We start from the raw sequence: 20,046 nt of genomic DNA, 5'->3' as shown, positions 1-20,046 counted from the left end.
TGACTTTGGGAGGCAGTTGAGGTACGAGCGAATATACTGTTATCTTGGACACAGAGCGGCTACATGCTTTTTCCCCCTCAACGTATGTCCCTATTTTATACTGTAGCCAACGTTTTATTTAATTGCATGCAAATAAATAATCTAAACGAATAATGAGCTATTTTGCCTATATTTCATAGCACTAACATGAGGCAACTGTCTGTCTCCTGATAGGATTTGGCGCGCCTATCTGTTCTTGTGTGCGCGCTCTTAAGCGTGTGGCGTGTGTTGAGAGAGTTCATTCAAATCTGTTCCTTTTTTTAATCCTCTGACTATTCAGGAGTTAATAACGGGAAGAGGACATATTTTTCTCACTGCTCGCTTGACAGAAACAGAAAAGTAGGTCTGCGTTCCGGTGCAGAATGAAGCGTTCCGAAAGGGCACCCGACCCCGTGCCGCAGACACGGTGGATGACACATTATCGGTGATTTTTCGCCTAAAAGTAGATGGAATGTAAACTTGACCTCACACACTAACGGTGAAGATGAGTTGTGCTTTTTCTCAATGTCTCATCGTATATATTTTGGATTTAGCAGTTGGTAAGTCTGTTTTTTATACTATAAGGAGCATTTTGTTCTTATTAGCTAAAACGTTTTTATTTTATTTCTAAAGCTCAATGCAGTAGACTATTTCACCTAAATATATATACACACATACAGTACATATATAGATACACATACTTATATATACTCTGAACAAAAATATAAAACGCAACATGTAAAGTGCTGGTCCCATGTTTCATTAACTGAAATAAAAAATCCCAGAAATGTTCCATACACAGAAAAAGGTTATTTCTCTCAAATGTTGTACACACATTTGTTTACATCCCTGTAAGTGAGCATTTCTCCTTTGCCAAGATAATCCATCCACCTGACAGTAGTGGCATAGCAAGAAGCTGATTAAACAGCATGATCATTACAATTGTGCTGGCGACAATAAAAGGCCACTTTAAAATGTGCAGTTCTGTCACACAACACAATGCCACAGATGTCTCAAGTTGAGGGAGCGTGGTGACTGCAGGAATGTCCACCAGAGCTGTTGCCGGAGAATGTAATGTTCATTTTCTGTATCATAAGCTGCCTCTAACGTTATTTTAGAGAATTTGGCATTACATCCAACCAGCCTTACAACCGCAGACCACATGTAACCACGCCAGCTCAGGACCTCCACATCCGGTTTCCTATCTGAAGGGGGGGTTCTGAGGAGTATTTCTTTCTGTAATAAAGCCCTTCTGTTGTCAATTTTTTTGTTGTTGATTGGCTGGACCTGGCTCCCCAGTGGGTGGGCCTATGCCCTCCAAAATCCACCCATGGCTGCACCCCTGCCCAGTCATGTGAAATCTTTGAAATTGTTGCATGTTGCGTTTATATTTTTGTTCAGTATATATATATATATATATACACATGCAAACAGACACATACTTATGTGATAGGCTAAAGCTCTCAACCCTGCAGAATTAACTTTCCAATGATTATAGGGTGTAGATGTTCTTTGATTACATGTTTGAAACTCATTACACAGTAGCCTAGATTGACTACAAACAGTGTCAAGTCATTGACAGCCATCCAAAAGGATTAGTTGAAGATCTTTGTCCTTGAGGAGATTTGCTTCAGTGTCTGTACATTGAGTGCTCATATTAATACATGTTTGATGTAAACAAAAGTTGCCTGCTGCCAGTGAGGCTATGATGTCACAGTCCTAGTTACTCAATCCAGATTTTTGATTGATTATCTGAGGGATAAAGGCTGTTTGTTTGGCTGACCCATTTTACAGGTAATCTGTCCTCTAAAATGATTAAATTCCACTGCCCCAAGGCTCTAGGCCCCAACACAATGCCAGCAACAAAAACAGGAGGATATGTATTATTTCAAGCATCTGTGTGTGTGTGTGTGTGTGTGTGTGTGCGTGTGCGTGTGTGTCTGGGTCTTTAGTCTTGCTTGCCAGACGAATGGCACTCCACCTCCAGCGGCTCGTGAGATCAACTTGGTCTGTGAGTTGGAGAGAGAAAGAGAGAGATAGTCATCTCCTTGCTGCCTTTCTGTCTGTGCTTTATTCACCCCCCCCCCCCCCCCCCTTCCCATTTGCAGTAGCTGAGTTAATGCTTGTAGGGATCAACCACATTATGCCTTGAGTGAGCCCATTTTCAGAAGAATCAAGACTCACAACGCCAGGCTCTAATTCTCTGATCACCATATAATCTATTTGGATTGATTTGGATTGTAGATTTGGATTGTAGATTCTTAGTGGGAATGGCCGCTTTAAGAAATGTCGACAGACATCATAAAAACACCTGAGTTAAAAAATATTTGCCTTCACCTACAGGACTCACGCTTACAGAGTTGAGTGTCAGCTCTCTTTGCTCCAAGGAGCTGCTGTTTATTTTTTATGTTTTTAATGTGAGTATGTAGCACAAGACCCTCCAGCCCTCTCCTCCCATCCATGTAGTATCTGGAGCAGGACGCAGAGCGATGTGCCGAATGGCTGGGTCTGTAGATGAAAAGCTGGGGGATTAGCGGGAAAAACATGGTGAAAAATAATCCACCATGATGTCAGGGTGTAGAGGCCAAGGTGGGAGGGAGGGGCTGGAATGCTACACTGGCATTATTATATAACACCGTGGCTACGTTTACACAGGCAGCACCAATTCTGATCTTTTTTTCACTAATTATTCTTTTGACCAACCAGAACAGCTCTGAAAAATATCTGATGTGAAAGGACCAATTAGTGGGATAAAAAAAAATCTGAATTGGGCCCCCTGTATAAAAGCAGCCTATTTGGTCTTTTGACCAATCTTTTCACATCAGATCTTTTTTCAGAGATTATCTGATTGGTCAAAAGACCAATTAGTGAAAAAAGTTTCAGAATTGTGCTGCCTGTCTAAACGCAGCCTACAACACTCACAATATTTACTTAAGGGAAAGCTAGTTGAGATTCTTTCTGCCACAGAATGCGCTTATGAAAGTGCAAATGAAAACATATCATTCATTACAGTGTATAAATTCTCAGAGAATGAGGTCGCTACTAGGTTTCTGTGGCCTCAGATGCCTGTGCAGGGTAGAGATAGAGATTAGTGCTTCTAAGCACTATATCCTCTCTTGACTTGTTTAGGAGACAGGTTGGCTTTTAATTCATCATTCTGACCTTTTTACCCTGACAGAGCCACAGCACTTAGCACACACTAAGACCACACCAATGGGAGAAAAAGAGTACCATCAACATGCACTAGTGGTGCCACTGGTTTTAACATGCATCCTTTGTCCTGCTCTGGTCCACATTCTGATTGTACCAACATTTTTAGACAGGTGTAGATGATTAAGAGACGCATTATGATCTGATTGTGATCAGATCTTCCTGACCACCTCCGGAGGTAGTCAGGCACGCATTGTGTCTGGATATCTTACAAGTGTAGACAGATCTGGACAGTGAAACCATTTAAATCATCATTATCCCGCCCTATAAAATCCTTGACAGGTGTTACCATTGACAATATGTCTTCAAATAAATTAGATTTTGAAAGAAAAGCTGTGAAATTATTTGCATACAGGGAGGGACCATGAAATGTGGTCACAATGCGGACACAGTGGACGGATAAGATACACATTTTAATACCATGTGAAGACACATTTCTGAAAATGTGTGTAAAATCAGCACTGCAATTAATGAATGAACAAGACAATAATGAATCCTTAAAGTAAATGGGGAAAAAGTGTGTACATTATATTGCTATCCCAACCTGTAATTGCCTGCATGAGACAAAATAAATGATGCTTTGGCTACATAACCTTGATAATGCACTATTAATAATCCATTACAGCTAGCTGGTAAGGTTTGATTCCCAACGCTACAGAGAGAGGGAGGTATGGTCATTTGAGAAGTATAGCAACAATCTTTGATTTTGCCATTAGGAATCATAACGTTGTTCTATTCTATGTCTAATGAATGCCTATAGCATGTTTTGCGCTGGTTTATGCTATGGGTTTCATAGAAGGGAGTGGACTATACATTGTGGGGAGAAATACGTGTGGAAATCTGTGTAACAGATATTTTACTTGTTGTCTTTGAACCACAGGCTATTTAACGGTCACTCTTGAGTCCCTCCCTCCCGTTGTCATTGGAGACACGGTGACACTCAAGTGCAATTTCAGGACAGATGGCAACCTGCGAGAGATTGTGTGGTTTCGGGTGAGTAGGGTTGCCTTGGTGTCCCCGAATGAACCGTATGGTTGTTTGCAACAGCACATATTTTGTGTTTACTTCCATTGAGATGTTTTTGACTGGACCGACATTGTTATCTACTGTTTTCCTTTGACACTTCAATTAAAACGCATCAAAGCTTTGTTCAGTAGAGACAGAGCTTTAGATACAGTACATAACAAGCTATCTGACTTCTGAAGAGCTACTAGGTTTGATAAGGTTTCTTAAATTATTATTATAATAAGCTCCTTGTGAAAATTCACTTCAAATTCCCATTAACTCCCCACTGTGAAATTCACATCTAGTAACAACTAACTAAACTGATTAAAGAAGAGGCTTCAAATCTCTCTAGGCTTCATGAATTGGAAAATAATAACTGTGTGCATTGATAGTTTTGTATAGAAAGCTTGTTTATTACTGACATGCCCAGGGTGTGTGATGTATTCTTTAACTTTCTAGGTGACAGAGGGTGGCAGTGCCAAGCAGAAGATCTTCACCTACGATGCCATGTACAACAGCAACTTCTCCCATATGGAGGACTTCCGCAGACGAGAAGACCTGGTCTACCAATCAACTGTTCGGTAAGCTTGACCAGTAGTCTGCAGCCTCAAGAAAAAGAGCATTGGTCAGTGTTTTCACTTGCAAGTGTAGGCTTATCTTGCCTTTTTTATTTGATCTTATAAAGGCTTTGAGTGTATGGGAAAGTGCTGTAAAACTCCTATCTTGTACCTGTGTTATCTTCCTGGGTTTGCTGTTGTGTTGCCAGGCTCCCTGAGGTGCAGATGGAAGATGATGGACCATATGAGTGCCATGTGGGGATCTACGACAAGGCCTCTAGAGACAGGGTGGTCTTAGCCTCAGGCACCATTGTGCTCACTGTCATGGGTACAATTCAAGAGAATTCATGTTATATTGATATGATCATGTGGTATTGGATAGGATTTTGTCGATGGAAGGTTTTGTAGCCTTTGTCCTGCATCCACGATTCTTTTGTGTTTTAGCCATTTTCATTACCACCACTATCAGCATTTTTATCACCTGCCTCCCTCTACTGTTGAGATGTAGGAAATGCACAGAAGACTACTTTCTGTCATCAAGTACAGACATGAAAAACATGTTTTAGTTTAGTTTTTTTTTTTTTAAGTTGCCCTTCGGGAAATACTGGGAGGGTGGTAACTGAAAATACTATACAAACTTTGCCTATATGTGGATGGTTTTGTCGTTTTAGTCCCAGGCTCCTTCTTTTCCTCCATAGTGCCGCCTAAATCCATCTCTGTAGTGGCAGCAGACTGCCCGGCCCCCTTCAATCGCTACGAGGCCCAGAACTTCACTCTAATCTGCATCGTCATGGGAGGAAAGCCAGCCCCTATGGTGAGTTTGCCCACATGCTAGCTGAGGAACGCTCAACTCCGTTCTCTTCTTATATCGAGGCGGAGTTGAGTTTTTTTGGTACCGCGATTTGCTAGCAACAACATTGAGTTACCATCTGTCAATTCTTGTAAAAATGTAAATACTGAAAACAGTTACCTGTACCTATTGTAATGAAACAGCAGGGAGCAGGTCTCGAACCCTCGACCTTTTAGCCCGAAGTCCAGCGCACTATCGACTGTGCCACAAACGCTATCGAATGTGCCACAAAGGAATGCACAAGTGGTAGAGTCGATATCCGCTCTTATAAACCCAGGGTCGTTACACTATGTTTGTCCTTTACAACTGGGAGGGCGCTCAAGATGGTGCCATAGGAGGTAGTAAAATGTCTAGCTGAGGAACAATTTTAGGGTTTTCTCACAAAGTTTATAAATGTAGGCTGCAGTTGCAAAACTAAATAAATATATATAGCCATACAGTGTAGCTATTTCGAATAAGTTTAATTAATCAAGTCATTTAAATATTTTGATGATTTCCAACGAACAAGTTAGCTACGATAGTTATCGAAAAGTTTCAGCTAGCAGCATGGAGTCAGGACATAACCAAACTGTTGCTGAGATAATGGATGCTGCGACTTTCAAGGAGAAAAAGCCATTGCTGAAACTCATTCATATGGTTGTAGTGTAGAAAAGGGGGGTGAATGTGATTCATACCCAAATACCACAGAGCAACTTCCAAAGAGGCAGAGAAGGGAACCATCAATGAGCCAGCTACAGGACAACATCGTCTGCATCCTCACGGCTAACATCAAATAGAGAGCAGATGACATCATGGACTTTGTGAAAAAGAACACTGTCATCATCGTTAACCTGAAGAAAGTGATTGATTACCATGCTGAGGAAGTAAATACTCTGAAGCAGCAGTACGCAACACTGAAAACTCAGGTTGCAAAACAGGAGAAGAAATTCACAGAAATAGAGTCAAAGGTTAACAAGACTGACCGGTACAGTCAGAGATGGAATCATAAATTTGTGGAATCGCAAAAAGAGAACATCAAAGCAAAAGTGAAGGACATTTGCAGGTCAACAGTTCCGGAGGCCGAGCGGAAGGCTGTTGCAGCTTTGCAACCTGCGTTTTCAGTGTTGTGTACTGCTGGTTCAGAGTATTTACTTACCCAGATGGCGCCGGAGAAGAAGGCAGACGTTTTACAGCCAATTGTGCTTTTTTGTTCGTTTATTTGCGTTGTTTGTAACATATTTTTTTCCTTATTTTGTACATAATGTTGCCGCTACCGTCTCTTATGACCGAAAATAACTTCTAAACCAACTGGCGCAAACCAACTGGCAAGTGTCTTCACTGACATTTTCAACCTTTCCTTGTCCGAGTTTGTAATACCAACATGTTTCAAGCAGACCACCATAGTTCCTGTGCCTAAGAACACTAAGGTAACCTGCCTAAATGACTACCGACCCATAGCACTCACGTCTGTAGCCATGAAGTGCTTTGAAAGGCTGGTCATGGCTCACATCAACACCATCATCCCAGAAACCCTAGACCCATTCTAATGTGCATGCCGCCCCAACAGATCCACAGATGATGCAATCTTTATTGCACTCCACACTGCCCTTTACCACTAAGGACCCTGGGACTAAACACCTCCCTCTGCAACTGGACTTCCTGACGGGCCTCCCCCAGGTTGTAAGGGTAGGTAACAACACATCCGCCACGCTGATCCTCAACACGGGGGCCCCTCAGGGGTGCGAGCTCAGTCCCCTCCTGTACTCCCTGTTCACTCATGACTGCATGGCCAAGCATGACTCCAACACCATCATTAAATTTGCCGATGACACAACAGTGTTAGGCCTGATCACCGACAATGACGAGACAGCCTATAGGGAGGAGGTCAGAGACCTGGCTGTGTGGTGCCAGGACAACAACCTCACTCTCAATGTGATCAAGACAAAGGGGATGATTGTGGACTACAGGAAAAAGAGGACCGAGCACTCCCCCATTCTCATTGACGGGGCTGCAGTGAAGCAGGTTGAGAGCTTCAAGTTCCTTGGTGTCCACATCACCAACAAACTAACATGGTCCAAGCACACCAAGACAGTCATGAAGAGGGCAGGACAATACCGATTCCCCCTCAGGAGACTGAAAATATTTGGCATGGGTCCTCAGATCCTCAAAAGGTTCTACAGCTGCACCATCGAGAGCATCCTGACTGGTTGCATCACTGCCTGGTTTGGCAACTTCTCGGCCTCCGACCGCAAGGCACTACAGAGGGTAGTGCGAAACGGCCCAGTACATCACTGGGGCCAAGCTTCCTGCCATCCAGGACCTCTATACCAGGCAGTGTCAGAGGAAGGCCCTAAAATTGTCAAAGGCTCCAGCAACCCTAGTCATAGACTGTTCTCTCTGCTACCGCACGGCAAGCGGTACCGGAGCGCCAAGTCTAGGTCCAAGAGGCTTCTAAACAGCTTCTACCCCCAAGCCATAAGACTCCTGAACAGCTAATCAAATGTCTACCCAGACTATTTGCAGTGCTCCATCCACTCTCACCCCGTCTTTACACCACTGCTACTCTCTGTTGTCATCTATGCGTAGTCACTTTAATAACTCTACCTAAATGTACACACTACCTCAACTAACCGGTGTCGCCGCACATTGACTCTGTGTATCGGTACTCCCCTGTATATAGTCTCGCTCCTGTATATAGTCTTACTGCTGCTTTTTAATTACTTGTTACTTTTAGCTCTTATTCTTATCTGTATTTTTTTTAAACTGCATTGTTGGTTGGGGGCTTGTAAGTAAGCATTTCACTGTAAGGTCTACAACTGTTGTATTTGGCGCATGTGGCTACTAAAATTTGATTTGATTTGATAAATATTAGAACCGCGAGTGTGTTATGAATACGTTTGGAAGTTACTGGGAACTGATGAAATTTGATATAAGGGTTTTGGCTTTTTCAATGGGGAAATTAATTACTTGTGACAAGAGCGAGAAAGAATATAACATCATAAAGGGAATAATGGATTATACAACAACAACAAAAATGATCTAACTAATCAGGAATTACTGGAGCTATCATCACTGCAAATGCAGTTACTGTATCTACAAGGAAAAGGCCCGGGGAGCATTTGTAAGATCAAGACAAAAATGGATGGAAGAGGGAGAGAAAAATGCAAAATATTTCATTAATTTTGAAAAAAGGGCAGGCGAAATGTCTTACGTATGTAAATGAATGATCAATAATTCTCCCAATGAAAATCCAAAAGAAATCTCTCAGTTTGTTGCCCAGTTTTATCAGAATATTTATACATCAGCCCAGCCAACTTCCAATATGGATTCTTTCTTAGACAATGTAGTGAACACTGCTCAGAAGATAGATCATGATTTCAGGGATATTTGTGATGATGAGTTATCAAAATTGAGATACAATATTGTATTTTAAAGCCTTAAGGACAATAGATCCCCTGGAAAGTATGGTTTAACAAGCAAGTTCTATAAAACATTCAATGATCGATTGATTTCTTTCATTCGTGCTATGTTTCAAGAAAAAGGGGAGTTACCGGCTTCTGTAAAGCACAGTGTAATTACTTTGACTCCCAAACCTAATAAGGATTAGCCTGTTGAATAATGATGGAAAGTTATTTGCCAATGTATTTGCTAAGAGGTTGAAACAAGGCTTACATCATATAATTGATGAAGAACAATATGGTTTTCTGCATGGCTGACACATTAGTAGTAACCTCAGTTTGATCTTGGATATGATTGACTATAAGGACCTCATCCTTGATAGTTTTCGCATGTTTGTTGATTTTTATAAAGCTTTTGACACTGTAGCATATTAGTTTATGTTGAAAGCAATCTGTTTTATTGGTTTGGTTTAGTGATTTTGTTTTTTTAAGCAGTCCAAACTTTACACAGTAGTTGTACTAGATCTGTGAAATTAGCTCACTGGACATCCCAAAGATTTGATATTGGGTGTGGCATTAGGCAGGGCTGGCCAATTAGTCCATTTGTATTTTTATTGGTTACTCAAATTATGGCTCTTCATATCAAGAAAGGGAGTTTTCAATGTATTTCAGCAGGAATTTAAACTATGTCAACTGGCTGATATCACCATATTTTTGAGAGACCAGAATGAGTTTTCTAAAGCAGTTTCCTGTATTGAAGAGTTGTTATTGGTTTCAGGTTTGAAAATTTATATCAATAAATCAGTCTTATTTCCAATAAAGGATTGTGTTTTACAGGAACTATATGGTATCCCAGTTAAAGATAAGGTAACTTATCTTGGAATTGTTATATGCAAGGATGAAAAACAAAAGAGTAATTTAAACTTTAACCCAATTATTGAGAAAACCAAGAAGAAATTTAAACTCTGGTTACTGAGAGATATTTCATAATATGGTCAGGTTTTATTCTCCAAAGCTGACGGGTTATCCAGGTCGGTTTATGTCTCTCTATCACTTGACTTACCCACTAAAATTGTAGAGGACTTAGATAAGATTCTTTATCATCTTATTTTGAGGAACAAGCCTCACCATCTACGGAAAGATATTCTCAGTAATACCCAAGAACAAGGATGACTTGAGGTTTTTGATTTCAATATTCTAACTACAGTTGAAGTCGGAAGTTTACATACACTTAGGTTGGAGTCATTAAAACTTGTTTTTCAACCACTCCACAAATTTCTAACTATAGTTTTGGCAAGTCGGTTAGGACATATACTGTGTGCATGACACAAGTCAGTTTTCCAACAATTGTTTACAGACAGATTATTTCACTTATTATTCACTTTATCACAATTCCAGTGGGTCAGAAGTTTACATACACTAAGTTGACTGTGCCTTTAAACAGCTTGGAGAATTCCAGAAAATTATGTCATGGCTTTAGAAACTTCTGATAGGCTAATTGACATAATTTGAGTCAATTGGAGGTGTACCTGTGGATTTATTTCAAGGCCTACCTTCAAACTCAGTGTCTCTTTGCTTGACATCATGGGAAAATCAAAAGAAATCAGCCAAGACATCAGGAAAAAATTGTAGACCTCCATAAATCTGGTTCATCCTTGGGAGCAATTTCCAAACGCCTGAAGATACCACGTTCATCTGTACAAACCATAGTACGCAAGTATAAACACCATGGGACCACGCAGCCGCCATACTGCTCAGGAAGGAGAAGCGTTCTGTCTCCTAGAGATGAATGTAGTTTGGTGCGAAAAGTGCAAATCAATCCCAGAACAACAGCAAAGGACCTTGTGAAGATGTTGGAGGAAACAGGTACAAAAGTATCTATATCCACAGTAAAATGAGTCCTATATAGACATAACCTGAAAGGCCGCTCAGCAAGGAAGAAGCCACTGCTCCAAAACCGCCATAAAAAAGCCAGACTACGGTTTGCAACTGCACATGGGGACAAAGATCGTACTTTTTGGAGAAATGTTCTCTAGTCTGATGAAACCATAATGACCATCATTATGTTTGGAGGAAAAAGGGGGTGGCTTGCAAGCCGAAGAACACCATCCCAACCGTGAAGCACGGGGGTGGCAGCATCATGTTGTGGGGGTGCTTTGCTGCAGGAGGGACTGGTGCACTTCACAAAATAGATGCCATTATGAGGTAGGAAAAGTATGTGGATATATTGAAGCAACATCTCAAGACATCAGTCAGGAAGTTAAAGCTTGGTTGCAAATCAGCCTGACTAACCGGTGTCTGTATGTAGCCTCGCTACTTTTATAGCCTCGCTACTGTATATAGCCTGTCTTTTTACTGTTGTTTTATTTCTTTACCTACCTATTGTTCACCTAATACTTTTTTTTACACTATTGGTTAGAGCCTGTAAGTAAGCATTTCACTGTAAGGTCTACATATACCTGTTGTATTCAGTGCACGTGACAAATAAACTTTGATTTGATTTGAAATGGGCCTTCCAAATGGACAATGATATAAGCGTACTTCCAAAGTTGTGGCAAAATGGCTTAAGAACAACAAAGTCAAGGTATTGGAGTGGCCATCACAAATCCTGACTTCAATCCTGTAGAAAATTTGTGGGCAGAACTGAAAAAGCGTGTGCGAGCAAGGAGGTCTACAAACCTGACTCAGTTACTCCAGCTCTGTCAGGAGGAATGGGCCAAAATTCACGAAGCTTGTGGAAGACTACCCGAAACGTTTGACCCAAGTTAAACAATTTAAAGGCAACGCTACCAAATACTAATTGAGTGTATGTACACTTCTGACCCACTGGGAATGTGATGAAAGAAATAAAAGCTGAAATAAATAATTTTGAAAAACTGAGTTTAAATGTATTTGGCTAAGGTGTATGTAAACTTCTGACTTCAACTGTAGCACTTTCAAAATAAATATAATTTTGAAGTATATTAAGAACCAGAACAGTATTTGGAATGTCTTCCCTAAGTAGTTATTTGACTCTGTTGCTGGTTTAGAATTTCTGCTTCGGTGTAATTTTGATGTTGATAAAACCCCTGTAGAATTGGCCGAATTCCATAATCAGGCTCTTTTAGCTTGGATGTTAGCATATAAACGTCCTTTTTACCCAGACAGATACTTTCTATGAAACAATCAAAGATATTTTTAAATTGTATGTCTCTTTTTTTGTAACTGGTAAAATAATTTTGGTTGGCTAGTTACTGAATGAGGATGATATCTCATATGGGGAATTTCTTCCTAAATTTATAATTCCAATAACCCCGAAAAAAAATATGCAATTGTTTTTGATGCAATTCCAATGGGGGGTTTGTTATACTTTTTGTATTCCTCTATGGTTGATGTAAGTAGATTTAAATGAAAATAATATATTAATTAGCTAAATTAATACCCTCAAAGATAAATGTTGTAATAAACAGATTAGGAATATTGTCTGTGATACTACATTTCCCTCAGCAAGATGTTTTATCTATGGTGATATACAATGGGGGAAAGCATAGGAAATTCCTAACAAATATTGTATCATTAACAAGGTAAAGGAAGTTTCATCTAAAATGTTACATAGAATTTATCCTGTGAAACATGTTTTAGAAAGATGCAAACTGAATATTGACTATTATTGTGATTTCTTTGGAATGGAGAAGGATATCATTTTTTATTTGTTCTTTACCTGTATTTATAGTAGATTTTTTAGGATTGACATAAAGAACTTTGTTACAAAGAAAACATGATAGGTTGTACAATTTAATGGTTTTGATGCAATGATTTATTTGAGAAATTCTGACGTTGATAAAGATGTAGTATATTTCATTCAACTGCTAATAATATTAGGTACATTTAATATTCACACATGCAAATGGTCTAATTCAAAATGTTAGTTTTTTTACTTTATAAATGAATTTAAACAATATGGCACTACTTAACTAAAATGGAAAACAAAAAGGCAATTTAAACTTGTATTATTTATGAATACCATTTCTTTGTTTAGGATTCCTGGCCATGGAAAAAGTTTATGTATGCTTGTGGCATTGTAAAAAGTTAGTATGTATGCTTGTTTGCATGTGACTATTTCTCTTTTGTTTGTTGATATTTGTTTGTTAATATAAATAAGTAAAAATGTCCTCATTGCACGTACTACGGAAACTGAGATTGGGTCCGTGCTATCCGGGATATCCTAACCTTACCTTAACTGTAACCATAACCATACCTAACCCTAACCTAAACTCTTACCGTAACCACTTAAAATGTCAACTTCAATGGGGTAGGTACTTCCCAATGATACTGGATAGCACAGGTCTAATTGAATCTCAGTTTAAGTAGTACGAGCAATGAGGAAAAAGTTGATGGTTGTATTTGCTAAATGTTTTTATTAAAAGTATGAATTTCAGGACCCCGCGAAAGGATCGCAGTTTTAAAGGACGAACATAGGTACAGGTAAGCGTTTTCAGAATCTACATTTTTACAAGAATCGACTGATGGCCTCGATATAAAAGAAGAGTTGAGAGTTCCTTGGCTACCCACATGCAAACTACTCAAAAGTACTCCTACTAGAATATATTTTGAAGTAAGAACACTCACTGCACTGTTGAAATGATTAGTGTTCTTGGTTGTTACGGGCTCTTACGATGTCGTTCCCCTCTCAGGTGTACTTCAAGCGTGACAGCGAGCTGATCGAGGTGTTTCCCTCTATTATGGAGGGTGGTGGGGGCCAGTCCCAGGGAAGGGGCCTGGCAGGTCTACGGGGCTCTAGGCCCCTGATCAGCAGAGATCTGGATGACACCAAGCTGAAGAAGTCCCTCTCCCTGCTGGACCAGGACCAGGGGAAGCCCCCCCGTCTGGATCATGACACCCCTGGGACCAGAGGGACAGGGAAGACAGGAGGGGCCGGGGAGGAACCAGGGGCCCTGGGGGAGCCTGGCGGTGTGGAGGGGTCTGAGCCCAGCCCCACCACCACGGAGGTGATCCCAGAGACGGTGGTAAGCCGGGAGTTCCCCCGCTGGGTGCAGAGCACAGACCCGCTCTACTACTTCCAGCACAGGCGGCAGGTCTCCAGCGATGGCACCATGGAGGTCAGAGCCATGCTCACCTGGAGCCTCAACCCCCAACTGGACAACGACGCCCTGTTCAGCTGCGAGGTCAAGCATCCAGCTCTGTCCATGCCCATGCAGGCTGAGGTCACTCTGTGTGGGTACCAGACCAGAGCATGCCCTTCCACCTTCTACCTTCCTCAGATACCAGGCTCCCAAACTGGTTTGACCATGAAAATCAGCTGGATACCAAATACTAATGTCTCCTTGAAAACAGAAAGAATATGTACAGTCCTGGCCAAAAGTTTTGAGAATGACACAAATATTAATTTTCACAAAGTTTGCTGCTTCAGTGTCTTTAGATATTTTTTGTCAGATGTTACTATGGAATACTGAAGTATAATTACAAGCATTTCATAAGTGTCAAAGGCTTTTATTGACAATTACATGAAGTTGATGCAAAGAGTCAATATTTGCAGTGTTGACCCTTCTTTTTCAAGACCTCTGCAATCCGCCCTGGCATGTTGTCAATTAACTTCTGGGCCACATCCGGACTGATGGCAGTCCATTCTTGCATAATCAATGCTTGGAGTTTGTCAGAATTTGTGGGTTTTTGTTTGTCCTCCCGCCTCTTGAGGATTGACCACAAGTTCTCAATGGGATTAAGGTCTGGGGAGTTTCCTGGCCATTGACCCAAAATATTGAGGTTTTGTTCCCTGAGCCACTTAATTATCACTTTTGCCTTATGGCAAGGTGCTCCATCATTCTGGAAAAGGCATTGTTTGTCACCAAACTGTTCCTGGATGGTTGGGAGAAGTTGCTCTCGGAGGATGTGTTGGTACCATTCTTTATTCATGACTGTGATCTTAGGCAAAATTGTGAGTGAGCTGCGAATTAACCCCACACATGAATGGTCTCAGGATGCTTTACTGTTGGCATGACACAGCACTGATGGTAGCGCTCACCTTGTCTTCTCCGGACAAGCTTTTTTCCGGATGCACCAAACAATCGGAAAGGGGATTCATCACAGAAAATGACTTTACCCCAGTCCTCAGCAGTCCAATCCCTGTACCTTTTGCAGAATATCAGTCTGTCCCTGATGTTTTTTCTGGAGAGAAGTGGCTTCTTTGCTGCCCTTCTTGACACCAGGCCATCCTCCAAAAGTCTTCGCCTCACTGTGCGTGCAGATGCACTCACACCTGCCTGCTGCCATTCCTGAGCAAGCTCTGTACTGGTGGTGCCCCGATCCCGCAGCTGAATCAACTTTAGGAGACCGTCCTGGCACTTGCTGGACTTTCTTGGGCGCCCTGAAGCCTTCTTCACAACAATTGAACTGTTCTCCTTGAAGTTCTTGATGATCTGATAAATGGTTGATTTAGGTGCTATCTTACTGGCAGCAATATCCTTGCCTGTGAAGCCCTTTCTGTGCAAAGCAATGATGACGGCACGTGTTTCCTTGCAGGTAACCATGGTTGACAGAGGAAGAACAATGATTTCAAGCACCACCCTCCTTTTGAAGCTTCCAGTCTGTTATTCGAACTCAATCAGCATGACAGAGTGATCTCCAGCCTTGTCCTCGTCAACACTCACACCTGTGTTAATGAGAGAATCACTGACATGATGTCAGCTGGTCCTTTTGTGGCAGGGCTGAAATGCAGTGGAAATGTTTTGGGGGGATTCAGTTCATTTGCATGGCAAAGAGGGACTTTGCAATTAATTTCAATTCATCTGATCACTCTCTGATCACTCTTCATAACATTCTGGAGTATATGCAAATTGCCATCATACAAACTGCGGCAGCAGACTGTGAAAATTAATATTTGTGTCATTCTTAAAACTTTTGGCCACGACTGTAGACTGACCTTGCACGAAGTTGCATTGTTTTACAGAGAACGCATAGAGCCCAGAGTTGATTATCCCTTTCATACCATGGCTATAATTTAATACATTTGCCGCTAGATAGAAATGTGTTCAACATCCACTGAAGTAGCTAGCATTACAAGTATACTAGACAGCTACAGTAGTTGCCGTGGTAACCAAACAAACAGACCTGCGAGTTTAACTAATCAAACTATCAGTCCTAGCTTGCCATTATGAAAATCTAATTCAACAATACCAATGTTTTCAATACGACTTTTGCTTTCAAAAGCATAGAACATGTAATAATGAACTATAGCCATTGAATTATACCGTGCAAATATACTGTGCGTAATAGGGAAATAATGCACACTCTAGAATGCCCTTCAAACCAATCAGAAATAAATATTCAACAACGCCATGGTATAATTAAGCAATAAGGCCCGAGGGTCTGTATCCAGGCACTCCGCGTTGCGTCGCGATAAGAACAGCCCTTAGCAGTGGTACATTGGCTATATAGCACAAACCCCCGCCTTATTGCGATTATAAACTGGTTACCAACGTAATTGGAACAGTAAAAAGTATTTTTTTAATCATACCCGTAGCATACCACGGCTTTCAGCCAATCAGTATTCAGGGCTCAAACCACCCGGTTTATATTCCAAAATAATATATTTCCAAAATATTAGTTAAAGTCCAAATTCACTATAGGATTACATTTTTTCCTGAATTAATGGAAAATGTCCATGGTGTCTGAAAACTGAATTTAGGGAATGTGGCATCTGAAAACAAAATTTAGGGAATTTGGCTCACAAGTGGCGCAATTCGATTCCAGGCTATATCACAACGGTGGTGATTGGGAGTCCCATAGGGCGGTGCACAATTGGCCCAGCGCCGTCCGGGTTAGGGTTCGGCCGGGGTAGGCCGTCATTGTAAATAAGAATTTGTTCTTAGCTGACTTGCCTAGATAAATAAAGGTTAAATAAATACATAAATACATAATATATATATATATATATACACACAACCATACTTAGAGATAATGCATTCAGTAATGGCAGAAAACAATCACTTCCCAGCCCAAAGCATCAGCTAACTACAGGAGTATACGGTACTCATATGCTTTAGCTCAGGATCCAGCAGCAGCCAGCGACTATTTAGAGGCAGTGACTCACGTAATGAGGATGATCCTTAATGGAGTATTTGTTCAGAGCATCCATTAGTTCTCCGTAGAAACGCATTAGAAATCTCACGGCAGATCAGCTATTTTTTACACCGTTACATATGTAATCACATAAGCACACACACACACACCTACCCACGCTATGTTCTTTATGCAGTACAGCCACGGGCATCAGTTTATGATGAATACATGGCAAACCTCATATCAGTAAGTATGAGTGGATTACTAGATATAGTGGAGATTTTTCATAATCAAAAACAGCTATTCCAAGAATGTCATGCTCATATACAAAATGGACTCATAGGCTGAAAGCTTATACAGAGAATATATACTGAACAAAAATATGAAGGCAACATGTAAAGTGTCACATGTTTCATAAGCTGAAATAAAATATCCTCGAAATTTTCCATATGTACTTAAAGCTTATTTCTCTCAAATTTTGTGCACAAATTTGTCTACATCCCTGTTAGTGAGCATTTCTCCTTGGCCAAGATAATTCATCCACCTGAAAGGTGTGGCATATAAAGAAGCTGATTAAACAGCATGATCATTACACAGGTGCACCTTGTCCTGGCAATGTACCTTATGCTGGGGATATTGAAAAGCAATTCTAAAATGTGCAGTTTTGTCACACAACCTAATGCCACAGAGGTCTCACGTTTTGGGGGTGCTCGCAATTGGCATGCTGACTTCAAGAATGTCCACCAGAGCTGTTGTCAGAGAATTGAATGTTAATTTCTCCACCATAAGCCACCTCCAAATTCATTTTAGAGAATTTGGCAGTACGTCCAACCAGCCTCACAACTACAGACCATGTGTAACCGCGCCAGCCCAGGACCTCCACATCCGGCTTCTTCACCTGCGGAATTGTCTGAGACCAACCACCCCGACAGCTGATTAAACTGAGGAGTATTTCTGTCTGTAATAAAGCCCTTTTGTGTGGAAAAAGTCATTTTGATTTGCTGGGCCTGTCTCCCAAGTAGGGGGGCCTATGCCCTCCCAGGCCCACCCATGGCTGTGCCCTTGCCCAGTCATGAAATCCATAGATTAGGGCCTAATTAATTTATTACCTTATATGAACTGTAACTCATTGAAATTGTTGCATCTTGCATTTATATTTTTGTTCAGTATAGATGACTTGCTGCATTTATTTCTTTGTAAATAGTTTATGTGACAAATAAGGAAAAAATAATAGAAGTGATTTGTTACTGACTGCAGTGACTGTAAGTCGCTCCGGATAAGAACGTCTGCTAAATGACCAAAATGTAAATGTGACAATTTTGTTAAAATATTAAAGATTAGATTAGATCAGATAAAAAAATATGTAACATTGATTGTTTATATTTTATTTCCCTTTAGCTGCTCCCAGGGGCCCCAAACTCTCCATGTCGCCTGGTAAGGCTAAAGTAGGAGACACTGTCCGCATTACAGTTCAGGGCCTCCAGATCTCTTCCACGGGGGTGAGTACATGAGAAGTGCTATTTGCACCAATAAGTGCATTCAACTGTAGTAGGAAAGACAACCACATATCACAATCATTGAAAGTGAACCTTCTTCAAAAATATAACACTTCACCAACAGGTGTCACTCTATGACTATAGAATACAGCTAACTGGTAGATACATTTGGATGAAAGTCATTCAGCGTGTTTGATGGGATCAGTTTGAGTAAGATGAGCTGGCAAGACACATAATCGATCATCTTGATCACAGAGTAATTATTTGGGATGCAAGGTGATTTGTGTATCAGTGATTATGTGCAGTCCGGCTGTAATGTATTCAATCTCATACACACATTATTTACAAAGGATGCTTTTCCCCATGCACTCTTCAGAATATGGTGTTCCCCGAGCCACTGTTCACCTGGACCAGGGTGGGAGGTAATTTGCTGGACGGGAGAGAGGACCATAATGGGAGGGAGCTGGTGCTTGAGAGAGTACCAGCCGAGCTCAACGGCTCCATGTTCCGATGCACTGCCCAGAACCCTTTGGGATCCACTGACACACACACGCGGCTCATCGTGTTTGGTGTGTGTGTTCTCTATGTCAAGGGTTCTCTATGTCAAGTTACCCCCTCTCCTCATCCATATGACTTACTTTATCTTCTCTGTTTTTACAGAAAACCCCAGACTTAAGAAGGGGAGACAGCATTTTGTTGGTATGCATAGAGAGAATGGACAAAAGGAAACTCAATCCTTTGCAAGGTCAACATAAGTCATTCTACTAAAGAAGAACTAATGCTTATTTATTTCTATTAGCAGATGCAGCCTATTGCAATGAGGCACTGGAGCTGACCACCATGCTGTTAATGTTAGCCGTGACATGGGAGATGACGTGAACAGCAAAATGGACCCCTGCCCTTCTCCAGTCTCACTAGTCTCTCGAGTCTCTCCTCTGTCACTCACTTCCCCATCTGCAGTTCCAGCTACTGGAGCTGAAGCACTGTTCACTTTTCATAAAAGCAGCTTAGGAAAATAAAAACATTGTCAGAAAGAAGATGAGAACTACATACATTCTAACTTTCTAAGCTTTTATGTTGTCATTCAGCCTGCCTAACTGCTTCTTCCCTTTTGGTTTTTTCAACATCCTATGACCAACTATCACAGTGGTTATGTTTTATGGTAGATTCCAACCTGTGTTAGAGGTCATTTTAACCAAGTTTATGTGGGCTGGCCCGCATTAGATGCTTTTTCCCCGTCGTCCTGTTATTTGAAGGTCAGAACACATACAATATGACATGTTTTTGACATATCTTGGTCAGCAAGTTCTTGGATAAAATAAATGTTTGGTTGGAAGAAATGTCCTTGAAATGTATTTTTGTTCAGAGTCATAGAAAAAGAGTGATATGTTTTTTTTCTCGATTTGCTGAAATGCTTGCAATTCTTTTAAGAGAAATGTACAGTCTGCGGTAATGGTCCCTACTTGAATGCACAG

The 20,046-nt window shown here is 41.0% G+C and overlaps 1 protein-coding gene and 1 long non-coding RNA gene across 4 annotated transcripts; one reads left to right on the top strand and one right to left on the bottom strand.

Moving 5' to 3' along the window:
- Positions 1–19,911, top strand: LOC139557014 (immunoglobulin superfamily member 21-like). 3 transcript variants are annotated; one of them, XM_071371308.1, is made up of 11 exons: positions 1–82; positions 320–578; positions 4,109–4,221; positions 4,693–4,814; positions 5,000–5,118; positions 5,489–5,604; positions 13,691–14,231; positions 18,474–18,574; positions 18,948–19,140; positions 19,232–19,270; positions 19,371–19,911. In XM_071371308.1, exons 2-11 carry the CDS (start codon positions 524–526, stop codon positions 19,448–19,450), a joined length of 1,479 nt encoding a protein of 492 aa, XP_071227409.1. In that variant the 5' UTR covers positions 1–82; positions 320–523; the 3' UTR covers positions 19,451–19,911. The 3 variants fall into 3 exon arrangements, with proteins under 3 accessions (XP_071227409.1, XP_071227410.1, XP_071227408.1); XM_071371309.1 differs by lacking the exon at positions 1–82 and having other exon boundaries at positions 191–578; positions 19,374–19,911; XM_071371307.1 differs by lacking the exon at positions 1–82 and having other exon boundaries at positions 197–578.
- LOC139557022 (uncharacterized) lies at positions 4,738–6,191 on the bottom strand. The gene is made up of 3 exons (XR_011671320.1): positions 5,767–6,191; positions 4,963–5,109; positions 4,738–4,832 (listed from the first exon to the last, which is right to left on the bottom strand). It is a non-coding gene; the product is annotated as an uncharacterized lncRNA (long non-coding RNA).
- Positions 19,912–20,046: the final 135 nt, after the last annotated feature.

Source organism: Salvelinus alpinus, chromosome 28 (assembly GCF_045679555.1).
Source record: "Salvelinus alpinus chromosome 28, SLU_Salpinus.1, whole genome shotgun sequence".
In the NCBI taxonomy this organism is placed as follows: Eukaryota; Metazoa; Chordata; class Actinopteri; order Salmoniformes; family Salmonidae; genus Salvelinus; species Salvelinus alpinus.
The sequence above is the reverse complement of the archived record's forward strand: the minus strand, read 5'-3'. Positions and strand labels throughout refer to the sequence as shown.

What these genes read in the sequence shown, in the direction of transcription:
- LOC139557014 (XM_071371308.1), top strand. Translation starts at nt 524, where the DNA reads ATGAGTTGTGCTTTTTCTCAATGTCTCATCGTATATATTTTGGATTTA. An exon ending in CATTGTGCTCACTGTCATGG is followed by an intron (nt 5,119 to 5,488) that starts GTACAATTCAAG and finishes TTTCCTCCATAG; the next exon opens with TGCCGCCTAAATCCATCTCT. An exon ending in GAGGAAAGCCAGCCCCTATG is followed by an intron (nt 5,605 to 13,690) that starts GTGAGTTTGCCC and finishes TTCCCCTCTCAG; the next exon opens with GTGTACTTCAAGCGTGACAG.